Source organism: Mobula hypostoma, chromosome 17, assembly GCF_963921235.1.
Source record: "Mobula hypostoma chromosome 17, sMobHyp1.1, whole genome shotgun sequence".
In the NCBI taxonomy this organism is placed as follows: Eukaryota; Metazoa; Chordata; class Chondrichthyes; order Myliobatiformes; family Myliobatidae; genus Mobula; species Mobula hypostoma.
In genome coordinates this window covers 46472026-46485414 of record NC_086113.1, presented here as the reverse complement: position 1 = coordinate 46485414, position 13389 = coordinate 46472026, and the positions used below count along the sequence as shown (strand labels likewise).

The 13389-nt window shown below is 36.8% G+C and overlaps 1 protein-coding gene across 3 annotated transcripts in view; it reads left to right on the top strand.

The window, feature by feature from the left end:
• Positions 1-13389, top strand: part of LOC134357994 (oxysterol-binding protein-related protein 10-like) — a 178974-nt gene that overhangs the window by 34224 nt on the left and 131361 nt on the right. For all 3 annotated transcript variants that reach the window (XR_010020769.1, XM_063069844.1, XM_063069843.1), the window contains exon 3: positions 5859-5938. Coding sequence is in view for 2 of the 3 variants with exons in the window: in XM_063069844.1 (XP_062925914.1) it covers positions 5859-5938 (80 nt within the window). In the remaining variant the exon portion in view is untranslated. The remainder of the gene's footprint in view (positions 1-5858; positions 5939-13389) is intronic.

The window sequence follows — 13389 nt, the reverse complement described above, 5'->3', positions numbered from 1 at the left end:
TTATGAAATTGTTTGTAAAGAAGCATGCACTTAAATTTGATGATTCAATTTTTGTTTTCAGAAAGTTCAAATTAATGAAATAAAAACAGCGATCCATAATTGGAGGAGTCTCTTAAGCAGTTGGAGACTTGGAATGTTGATTCTCAGAAAGGAGAAAAAACACTGTTTATAATTGGAAATATTCCCATCCTGAAGCAAAGAAATGTTTGAGGGAGAAAGATACAAATTTTTTTTAAATTAGAAGATCTTGTACTTTGAACTTTTAAGAAGCTTGCAATCTTCTTGTGTCTCAGTGTAAAGTTAGTAATGCTTGATGATGAAGAAGTTTTTGAAATAATGTGGAAATTATTTAAAACAGTATCTAAATAAAACCACTGAGTAAGTTTGGGAAAATGTACAATGTGTGCGTATGTATGTATAATTGAAGAATTGGAATTTTCAGATTCCTATATACAACAATCCTTAAGCAAAAGATGAAATAGATTTAAAATGTATTGCATCAAAAGAATACCAGCACTTCCTCCCCCATACTATCAGTTCTAACTACTCTATTGTAGTTGGTCCTATCACAAGTTTCAACTTGGAAGGTTTTCTTTTGTAGAGTTCTCTTTTAAAATGTATTTTTCTTTTGCCATTCTTTAAATTAGAGAGTTTCTCCTTTTTCCAAAACAAAAATTCTCACAATCTCTCTGTATATAATGTACAGATTTAGAAGCAACAATAATGATGACTTAATGGTAGGCACTGATATTAATATACCAATCTAAAATAAATGTGACAGAGTGTGTCATTTCTGGCTGATCTCCTGTTTGAATTAGAATTTTGTGCTTATCTTCCAGCACATCATGTTGTAATATTTACATTTTAATTGACTATTAAGGGCATTAAAATGGTAATTAACAACATAAACCCTTAACAGTATGATTATTAATGATTATGTACTATCCTCTTGCCTAGAAAGTGAACAGCCATGAGCATCGTCTCAGTTCTTATGGATGCAAATTGTTTGAAAGTTTAATGAAAACATTGCCATAATCTTAACCATCCTATCAAGACTTTTAATTGAATAATACCTTTGGGTAAACACTTGAAATCCATAAATAGTGATTTAAAATTTATGATATGTGGAAGTGTTACTATCTCATGAACATCATTATGTTAAAAACAATAAAGCAAGTAGTTGTAGATACACAGCTGAATGACATCTGTGAACATAGAATTGGAGCTGATGTTTACAGTCAGTGTTAAAGCCAAGGTGTTTTGGCCAAGTAGTAGAATTGGGTATGGTTTAGGTTTATGTACTTAGACTTTCTGAATGTATTTCATAACCTGCTTTATGCGTCCTCTTACAAGGAATATCAGATGATTGATAAGTAATCGACTTGTGTTGATCGAAAATTGATGGACTGGAAAGCAGATTAAGGTTTATGGATTTAACTTGGGTAGAAATTAATTGTAAATATCATACAGTAGAAACCTGCACTGAAGGAGATTTTACTCTCCCTATCTGGATGCTTTGGACAGACTCAAGAATGATATTGAGTTTTTGATACAAAATAGATGGTCAGCAAACATTTTGACCCATGATGGATGCAACCCAGCAGAATACTACACAGCTGGCATATATCATCTCATGAAAAAGATTTTCTTTTCCACTAAAATAGGAGAACGTAATGAACTTAAAGTATGAAGAAATAGAGGGATATTTGCAAGTAAATGCAATTCTTGAAGAGTGAATGAAAATAATTAAAACCATGAAAGCATGTACTACAATAGGGAAGAGCCAAGACTACATTTGTCCAATCTGTTTGTTGAGAGTTGGGTAAATTTATGGACAACAAATCTTAGATTTTTAAACTGATAAAAGTCATAAGTGCATGCTAAGTTCATCAGAACAATGCCAGAATTAGAAGTTGTGAAGAGTGACTGAGATTATTTTGCCAAGTGAATAACTGTATTGGGAACCTTGTACGTTGTAAACCTCTGAAGAGTGAGGATTAAGTTGTCAGGGTGAGGAGTTGATGAATCAAGAAAATGAAGTTATCAGAAAGAATAAAGAGGAAGGAGATTTTTGCTTATTTGGGGAATTATTAGAATATAAAATATTTCCTCATACAGAGACTGTTGTTGAGGGTTAGCAAGGTAATTATTTGATGCAAACATGGATACATCGTGATAGAAACCTGTGGACGGGGCATCTGGTATTAAATTGCTTTAAGCAAGATCTTCCATAGTTTTATGGCTTTATTTATGTTGCCACATAACATCTAATTACTGAAACGATTATGGATTTCTGACTGGCAAAATGTTCACCACAGCAATGTCAGCTTCCTCGTAGCTAACTTTTGGATATCTAAGAAGATAAATATTAAAATTTAAAAGATGTTGCCTTGGTCTTATATGGATGGAGAATGAATGGGTTAAGATGTGTGTGTCATTTTGTATAGTGCCATTTGACTCCTGATACAAGAAGCTTCTTCACTGCAAGTAGAATTTTAGGAAATCCACTGAGTGACTATCATATTACAGATTTAAATACTGTAGGTCCAAAGCTGTTTCATAATTGCATAACGAGCATAAAGATGTACATGCAGAGAGGTAGGCTTGATGGGGATTAAACATGATCTAAATAATGACAGTCGATTTGAGTGAGGATCTTTGTGTTGTGGCTACATTTTGTTGTTTAAAAAAAAGATGGCAACATTGTAGTCAAGGAAGAGTGTAAAACTTCAAGTTAGACAAACATAATGAGTAAGTACCTTAAAACAAAAATTTCCAAACACAGATTTAAAAAATCTCTAGGCTGTTAATTAAAATAACGGAGGAAAAACCATAAGCTATACTTTTATTTTCCAATCCTTTCTGGTTACATTCTTCCAATACATTGTATCAATGTTTTAAAAGGGAGAAGATAATGAACAATTAAACTTTAATAGTTGCCAAGTTATTAGAATCAATTCTGAAGCTTGGCAGTAACCCTCATTTGGAAAGGAAAAAGTTAATCATTAATGGGCAACGTGGATTTATAATGGAAGGGCCAAAACAGATGAACTTCATTGAATCTTTTGTGGTGGTAGGATTTATGAGGATAGTGAGTTTATTGTCGTCCACATAAATTTCTGCAAGACTTTTGTCAAGATTCCATATGACTGACTAATTTTTAGATATAAGTAGAAACCTACATAATCTGAGAAAAAAAGGGGCAAATAAGACTCAAACTGGCTAATGGCAGAAAATGAAAGGTAATAGTTGATGAGTATTCTGTGTCAGGACAAGCTGTTAATTGGTAAAAGCACAGCTTGAGTACAGTGTTCAGTTCTGGTCTGCATTACTGGCATGCTGCAATTGCACTGGAGAGTATGTAAGAGATTTGTGAGATATTGTCAGAACAAAAACATTTTAGCATTGGAGAAATATTGATAACATCAGGAAAGTTTTCATTTGGAATGGAGAAAGCAACAAAGAGGTTTAAAGTTGTAAGAGAAGCCTAAAACCATTAAATGGGGAAGAACCATTTTCTCTTAATGGAGGCATTAAAAACCTGGGGAAAAGTGTTAGAAGGAATAGGTGAAAGATGAGGAATTATAGATTTCACCCAGATGATGGATGAAAAGATGTCATAAAGTCGTAAGAGTTGCAAAACAGCAACAGGTCCCTTTGGCCCATCACATCCATGCATACTATTGTATCTCATTCTACTACATCAACTCACCCACATTAAGCTTGTAGTCTTCTTTGCCATAGCTATTTAAGTGGCTGTTCAGGTGCGTAAGAAATGTTTGGATTATATCTGTTTCCAACACCACCTCTGGCACTGTTAGTTATTCCATTATAACCATTCTTTCAGTGAAGAATCCTATTTTCTGATTCCCCTCCGTTCTGTCTTGCCTCAAAGCAGTTCCCTTTTGTTTTGTACACCCCATTATGATAAAGAGATTCTTCCCACTTACTTTACCTAGGTCGCTCAAAAATTTATATGCTTTTATCGTGTTCCCCCTCAGCAACATACACAAAATGTTCAAGGAACTCAGCAAGTCAGGCAGAATCTATGGAAATGAAAAAAACATTTGACACTTTGGGCTGAGACCCTTCATGAGGATTGTTTGAGGTTATCTATCAGCCTCTTCTACTCCAGTGAAAACAAACTCAGCCTATCCTTAATATGAATGAACCTTCCAATCTAAGCAGTCTCCTGCTGAATCTCTGCCACAGTTTCTCCAGTGTAATCACATGCTTTGTGGCGACCACAATTGCACACATAGGTGGCCTAAGCAATGTTTTGAAAAGTTGTAACATGATGTCCAAACTTTCGTATTTGATGCCTCCTCTGATGAAGGCATGCATGACGTATGACTTTAACATCATAGTGGAATTATAGGATCATAAAGAGAGACAACATGGAAATAGACCCTTCACCCCACCAAATCCACACAGTCATCTTGCCACTTTCAGGGACTCATGGTATCCTAGGTCTCTCTGTTTCATCCACAATGTTTGGGGCTCTGCCATTTACTATGTATGTCTCATTTGACTGTCCAGTTCTTTTTCTATTAGCATGGTCTAGATGAGCTAAGTGGCATTTTTTTCTCTTATGTGTTTTACTATTATTTTATGAAGGTGTGAAGATATACTTGTATAGAATATTCCACATTGTTAATCATATTTAATCTTCTCAAAATGTTCTCAGATTTTGCTCAACTTTTGATTTACAGGCTCTATCCAAATTTGGCATTCTGTGATCTATCTTCAGTCACTCATTAACATGGTTAGCTTGAGGCACAGCTCCTACTCAGTGTCCCATCATGCATCATGAGCTAAGACTTGTTTATCTTGTATGCTGTGGTACAAATATAGTAGATTGTTGAGTATTTTCTCAAGATTGGTCTGCAGGTTTAAAAACTGGGTATTGTGGTAAGGATTGAACGATGTTGCAATGGCATTAAATCTATTTCTAATTAATGCACAATAAATTAGAAAGTATTAAACAAAGGTACAATTTATTATTATAAAAAGTAATTTAAAAATGGACTTGGTAAGAATGGCTGATTTCTTAGTAAACATAACCAGATATAAGGATAGGTAGGCATAGGATATAAGTCAGAAATCATGCTTGATACCAATAACGAACACATGCCAACATAAATTTTTAAGTCATGAATTGATTGTTTTGATGATGTTGACCCATTTCAAGCAACTGAGTCCATGCCCCTATTGCAATCATAGATTAAAGAGTTATCTGTAAATGCCTTAAGTATTTTTATGGTTCATATTGTTTCTAGTTTTACAAGTCTTCAGTAGATATACTAAAGCTTTTTAAAGAACCTGATTATATCACAGAAGCAAGGTGTTGGCTTTGGCCATCGGTTAATAAGATATACTTACATTAGAAAAAGTATATAAAGAATAATAATACCTGATACATTGATTTTATTAGCATAGAAAAAGATTTAAAATAGACCATATGTGAAATTATTAAGAGTGAGATTTAATGCAGAAGTAAAGTGGTACTAACTTAGAAAATTAACATATTTCAGGTTTATAAAGTATTATAATTACAAATGTTTTAGACCCAATTAGTGATTGTCCATCCATTATATTTTGCATATTTTGATATTTCAGATCTGGATCTGCCTAATTTTAGAAAGGCCTTGGTATTGTTTTGTATTCATCAGATCTGATTTTACAGTTGCCTATTTTGCTGGTTTACTCGTTTAAGCTATTTACAAATATTTAATAAAAATGCTTAGTATAGTTTGTACTATTTTGTTTTCATCTGCCATTCTTTATAACTGTACTTTCTTTTTAAAAGAAAACTCGGCATCTTTTTTTTTCTTGTATGTCTACTTTCTGCACTACAGCGGGAGATGCCAAAGAGAGATTCTACTGGGTGAACCAGCTTCAGGCTACTGCCAAGCACCACACAGACAATAATGCCAAGGTAAAGGGTTACTGTATTGAAGAACCAAAATGCTATACCGCACGCTGACACTGTGATCTAAAATGCACAATATTAGCATTTAAAGCTTACACTACTTCTGTTTCGATCAAATATGAAGGACCATTGGTAAAGTGGTTACATTACTGCACTAGTAATCCAGAGGCCTAAATTACTGATTTGCAGTAAGAAGGAGTACCACGGTGGATAAGAAATTTAAATTCAGTGGATTAAGTTAACCTGGAAGAGCTGGTACTGTATTCATAATGAAATCACAACATGATTAAAAATCATCAAGTTCACTAATTATGTTTTTTGTGAGTCCTTCTCCCTTTTTCTTTTTTTTATCTGCAGACCAGCAAATGTTGTGGCTGCCCACTGAAATGCCCTGCCAAACAACTTGGTTGTTACAAACTGCTCAGGTCCAAGCTGATAGCAGCCCACTGCCACCTTTTATGTAATTTAGAATGGGTAATGAATGCCTGCCAAGTAATGCCCACTATATGAGAATTTTTAAAATTCCAAAACAAATATAAATAATTTGAATGCCTTGGAGGGTTTTTTTGTATAAAACAAAATTAAATATAAACCACAATTATGGCCAGAAACTTGTGCGAAACTTGTTTCAGTGTAAGTACCAATGTGGTTGGTTCATAACTCTTAAAAGTAATGTTTTAAATTATCCATTATTTAAATTTAAGGACTATTTGTCCATGACTATGTTTGCTAAATTTGCTAAATGCCTTAAATGATTATCACTTTTTATTTTTGAAGTTTTTCTGTTTGATATCGACAAATAGATGTAGACTTTGGATCTAGCATGTTGTTTTCAAATATGAATATTTGACAATGTGTGTGATGGTTTATTCATGGCTACATAACCGTGTTGCATTGGGCAATGGATGAATAAGGCATTTTAGAATTGAGAAACTAACTTTGTTTCCTTTAGGTCCAGTAAGATGGATCAAAGACATATAACACGTCTTATGGCGTACTATAATAGCAGCAGCTGTCCTTAAGATAACTCATTTATGGCTTAGCTGAATCTTTTTCATCTCCACACCATTTCCCTGCTCGCTTACTCATACAGCCTTAACAATTCAACTTACCCAGTACTCTCTTTCAGGATCATGTTTTGAGTATTACCCTAGTTCTTTATAATTTTGATGTTTATAGTCTCACTGTTTCCTTTATTTGGGAAAACTATGTTTAACAAAGTTAATAGCTTTCTGAGGATATTACCAGCATAGACATAAATGGGAAGTCAGAAGGTGTAGTATGTTTGGATTTTCAAAAGATATTTGATAAGGTATTATATAAAGTACAGTATACAATATAGCTTGTGAATTTGGGGTAAATGTAAACACAGATAAAGGATTAGTTATGTACAAAGCAGTGAGTAAAATACATGAGAATCAGAATCAGGCTTATTATCACCGGCATGTGACGTGAAATTTGTTAACAGCAGGAGCAGTTCAGTGCAATACATAATATAGAAGAGAGAAAAAAAAAGTAAATCAATTACTGTATATGTATATTGAATAGATTAAAAACATGCAAAAAACGAATACTGTACATTTAAAAAAGTGAGGTAGTCTCCAAGGATTCAATGGCCATTTAGGAATCGGATGGCAGAGGGTAAGAAGCTGTTCCTGAATCGCTGAGTGTGTGCCTTCAGGCTTCTGTACCTTTTACCTGATGGTAACAGTGAGAAAAGGGCATGCCCTGGATGCTGGAGGTCCTTAATAATGGATGCTGCCTTTCTGAGACACCGCTCCCTGAAGATGTTGTGGGTACTTTGTAGGCTAGTACCCAAGATGGAGCTGAAAAGATTTGCAATCCTCTGCAGCTTCTTTCGATCCTGTGCAGTATCCATCCCCCCATACCAGACAGTGATGTAGCCTGTCAGAATGCTCTCCAAGCTACATCCATAGAACTTTTTGAGTTTATTTGTTAATATGCCAAATGACTTCAAACACCTAATGAAGTCTTGCCTTCTTTATAACTGCATTGATATGTTGGGACCAGGTTAGATTGTCGGAGATCTTGACACCCAGGAACTTGAAACTGCTCACTCTCCCCACTTCTGACCCCTCTATGGGGATTGGTATGTGTTCCTTCGTCTTACTCTTCCTGAAGTCCACAATCAGCTCTTTCATCTTACTGATGTTGAGTGCCAGGTTTTTGCTGCGTCACCACTCCACCAGTTGGCATATCTCACTCCTGTATGCCCTCTCGTCACCCCTTTAGATTCTACCAACAATGGCTGTATCATCAGCAAATTTATAGATGGTATTTGAGCTCTGCCTAGCCACACAGTCATGTGTATATAGAGAGTAGAGCAGTAGGCTAAGCACACACCCCTGAGGTGTGTCAGTATTGATCATCAGCGAGGAGGATATGTTATTACCAATCCGCACAGATTGTGGTCTTCCATTTAGGAAGTTGAGGATCCAATTGCAGAGGGAGGTACAGGGGCCCAGGTTCTGCAACTTCTCAGTCAGGATTATGGGAATGATGGTATTAAATGCTGAACTATAGTGGATGAACAGTATCCTGACGTAGGTGTTTGTGTCGTCCAGGTGGTCTAAAGATGTGTGGAGAGCCATTGAGATAGCGTCTGCCGTTGACCTATTGTGGTGATAGGCAAATTGCAATGGGTCCAGGTCCTTGCTGAGGCAGGAGTTCAGTCTAGTCATGACCAACCTTTCAAAGTATTATATCACTGTAGATGTGAGTGCTACCAGGTGATAGTCATTAAGGCAGCTCACATTGTTCTTCTTAGGCACTTGTATAATTGTTGCCTATTTGAAGCAAGTGGGAACTTCCGCTCGAAGCAGTGAGAGGTTGAAAATGGGTTATTTTTAAGTTGCTGACTCTTTATTATGTGGTGTCATGCAGATCAATCTGTGGTTGTCATATATTCATAACTTTACATTAATGACAGATCAAAAGACAGTGCAACTTTGCAGATGAAATGGGTAAAATAAATAGGTAAGAAGATTCCAGATTGACTATAATATGGCACAGTGTGTGTAGCTGGCAGAATTGTGCCATAGCTCCTGTAAGCCAGGTTTAATTTTAACCTCCAATTGTGCTTTGATGGATTTTTGCACGTTCTCACAGTTCAGGTTTCACCCAGATTCTCTGGCGTGCTTCCACATCACAAAGCTATGCAGATTGGAGATTAGTGGGGTGTTGTAAATTGCCCTTAGAGTTTATAATCTGGGAGGAGTTGATAAGAAAGTGGAAACAATATGTTTCAGGGAAAATTAGTGGGGGAATCCGCTCTGCGAGCACACTTGGAGGCCAAAATGATCTCTTCCTATGCCAGAAGGAATTGTGGAAACAAGAGATGATGAACTGAGGTAGGAAGGAGAATTTTTAAAAAATTTAAAATGGTGTTCAGAGATTTTGTAATGCTGTTTATGAAATGAAAAAATAAAATGCAGGTACTGTACTGTATTCAACAGGGTAAATCGTTTGGCAAATTATAGTTAAAAGATTACTGAATGCTATGATTATCAAATGAGATTTGTATAAGGACATATTTGCTCTTGGAATCAATGCAACTTGAGTATTGGGCTAAGGGTTTGTTGTCTATAGTGATTGCTTTAAAACAAACCACAACTGCTGAGAGACTTAAGGCAGGAGATCGACACTGTATGACGTGCTTGCAAATAACAGTTCCAAAATCAAAAAAGGTACATTTGAGCCTTTATTATGAAACCAGCAAAGATGAACAATCTTATAACAAAAAAGAACTAACAAAATGAAATTAGCAATATAGCGATCTTAGCATTCCAAATCAGCGTAAGCATTCTAAATAGCCATGTGTATTAAAGTGAAGTTAGCAGTTTAGTTAATGTTCCAATAACGTCCCAATTAGTGAATACTGTTCCATTTAGCAGTCAAAAAATATCATTATCTGTGGCTCAACCCCTCTCCACTAGACCAAACAAAAACTAAAAGAAAGTGAGAATACATAACTATACATACCTGCTTCTACCATGCCCCAACCCGCATGACAAATTACCAAACTAAACATGCCACAAAATATAATACGGACAGAAAATAGATACATGGCTCCTACATCCTAGCCCCATAATAATTACAACCGCGTACTACTAAAATAGGAGACATGAAATCTTCAAGGATAATCATCTTAACATTTATACAAATGTTCTCTTTCTTCTTTCTTCCAGTCGTCATGTTACAGTCATCTAGGCCGTAGATTACCAGCACTTGGCCTGGTACAGAGTGATCTTTTCGACCACTCTCTGTCAGGTCAGTAAGTGAAGTCAAAGTCATGAAGTGTCTAGAGCCGTAGCTCCTCTAACCTCTGCCTCCTGTAGAAAACAGATGTTGGTTGTAGGCCTGTCTAGACAGCTGATCTGGTCTTGATGTGCACCTGCCACACAAATCCTCTTCTGTTTGGAAAAGACTTGAATGACTCTTCCCACGATCTATGAGTTTCGATCTATGAGTCAACCATAAACACAATATCTCCTGGGAAGAAATTACATTTTATACCTGACCATTTCTGATGTTCCTGTAACTGGTAAATACTCCTTGATCCACTGTTTCCACAACAAGTTTAACATGTATTGTACTCGCTTCCATCTATGACAAGCATAAATGTCTTCCTTTTGGAACTCTCCTGGTCGTAAGGATGGTGCGATCTTTAGAAGCAACAGATAGCTGGGTGTTAATGCTTCCAAATCCTTGGTATTGGAGGATGCTTTAGTAATTGGATGGCCATTAGTAATAGCCTCCACTTCACAAATCCTGTTTTTCAAGATTCTGTACCTTCATGGTGGAATTGTGGACCTTTCACACAGACCTGATCAATCTCTCCCATGTTCCTCCAGCCTGGGGTGGTGGAGGTTTGTGGTTAAAAATCCACTTAATTTCTTTTTGAAGAAGGACAGCACTGATCTATGAATGATTCTACTTCCCAAAGGCTTCTTGCACCTCGTGCCTTGCTTCAACGAACTCTGTCGCGTTATCAGCGCAGTTCACGAACCTGTTTGCGTCTTGCTATAAAGTGTGGAAGTGCAGTAACAAAGGAATCCGTGTCTAAAGGTGACTAAGCTGATCACCAACTCTCAAGAAGCCTCAAGACACCATCTTCAAGTACAGGATTGAGTTTGAAAGTAAGATGTTTCTTTTCATACTTTCTCCCCTTTGCAAACTTGATAATTCATCTGGAATTCTTTTTATTTGGCAAAGCTCAGTTATCTCCATTTCAGCCTTTTTGTGCTTCTCCATTGTGAGACAATCTTGGCCAGTCTGACCTTTGGCTTTCTAGGCCTCCCTCTCCAAAGAATACCCTTGTTCTTCATGAAAGTCAGACTGAGTAAGAGCAGTATTCACTTGTTGCCTCCTGTGACTAAGAAACGAGAGCAAGTTCTTCCAGGCCACTGTCTTCCTCAAATGCGTCCAAGACGAGAAGTGATGGATAATATGTGTTACTGCGTCCATCTCCTCTTCAATCTGCATAGCATTCATTGTAACACTCCTCCTGTCTTTCGGATCATCCAGCTGAAGTTCTGCTGTGGCCAGCTCTTTCATGGCTTGTTATGATTCTGCATCCTTTTTGTTAGACTGAGTATGAAGTATGCTAGGATGCTTGCTACTACATACCTTGCATGAAAGACGCTTCCTTCAATCCTTGCTGATGTTTCCAGTACACAATAAGCCAAAGCCAACACAGTTTTCTTTTAGGGAAGCAATCTTCTCACGGTAAGCCCTTTTCTCCAGCTGGGGGCACAAGTCCAGTGTGTGTTGACCCTTGCAGAACAAACAAACCCCTTTGGCTGATGAGATCATTTCCGTTCTGTAGATCCAGGTACAGGTGTAGCTTTACTTCTCACAGTGGCTACAGTAGAGTCAAAGCTGCTTCCTTTTGCCTTGGGATGAAATTGTGGCTTAGTTTTACATCCTGTATACTCCCAAACTGTACACTGAGTATGTAGCAATCTTTACTTGCCCTTCTATAAAATCAAAAACGTCAGGGAAAGAAATCTTATGGTTGTGCCTTCCTTGCTGTTTACAACCACCGTTCTCCATTTATTCCTAAGCATATGGGGCATTGTGGTGGTACACACCACATGTACTGCTCTTCTTCCATGGCATCGCAACAGCCTCTAAGTAAAAGGCTAGTCTTGAAGAGCCTTCACATCTTCAGATTTGATAGGTACCTACGAAAGAGCCTTTTACATATAGGCGGAAGCAATTTTCTGTTTATTATCAAAATGCTTCTGTAGTAAAGCCTTTAGGTATCCTTTCTTAGAGTCAACATGCTGTCAACTTCTGACAGGTTCTCTAGGGTGGTGATATCTGGTGTTTAAGGAAATGAAGGCAGTCACTATAGCTATCAGTCTTCAAAATCCCTCACAAATGCATGATACAGCATTGGATCGCCATCGAAAATTAAAATCTCTCTTTTAGGCAAAGATGAATTGTGTTACTGTTGTACCAATAAAGTTGTTATTTCATTTTGCTTCCTCATAATATCAATAGTACTATTTTGACCTCTATCATCTAAAATGAGTGTGTTTCCATACTGCAAGTTAATGTCCCTGTGAGCATGCCTCATTAGTGCAGGCTGTTAGTAAACACCCTGAACTACCACTTGGGGGTCTTGTTCATGTTTCACAGACACTTGAGGAACAAATAAATCAGCATTGACATTGGGTATTTTTGTTTTTCTTCGTGCCTTTTCAATATAGGAACTCACACCATAGGACCGTCCTGCTGCAGCACTTGGAGCACTCGCCATACTTGAATCCCATAGCGTATTAACTTCAGCCATATGTGCGTCAATTTCTTCTTCCAACTTGCGCTGCTTCTTCCTTTTCCATTGCTGTTCCTCTTGCTCTTCCAGTGCATGTTTGTCCTTCAATAATCATTGACGTGCAATTTATGCAATGAAATCTGTCTTTTTTAATGCATGCAAAGGAGTTTGTATGTACAAAAGATTTTCTTCCTGCAGCAGAACTTTGAGCATTGACATTAGGCACACTGTCATTTGGTTTCACGTCATCTTGTGGGTCATCTACCATATGCGTAATCAGAGCATGCCTTGGAATTTGAGAGACATTGTCTGATGGATGGTGAGACGCATATTCATTGTTCCAGCAACATGACATTCAATATAACATGTTTGGTTCAGCCATTGTTTCACATCCCCTATAAATGCACTATAATAGCGATCAATGCTTGAAAAAGCATCTTATTTTGTCTTTCCTGCTCGAGCTTGGAAAGTAATGAGATTAGCATGTGATGTTGCTTAGCAACTGCTTCAAAGATATTAGTCAAACCTCAAGACGAGATTGCATTTGTAAGGCATTTTCTTTAATTTTCATAAGATCATTAATTGATGGTATTTAATTTTGTTCACATTTGTTTTATATTCCTTTTGAAGACTTTCGATTAGATTAGCCTTAGCA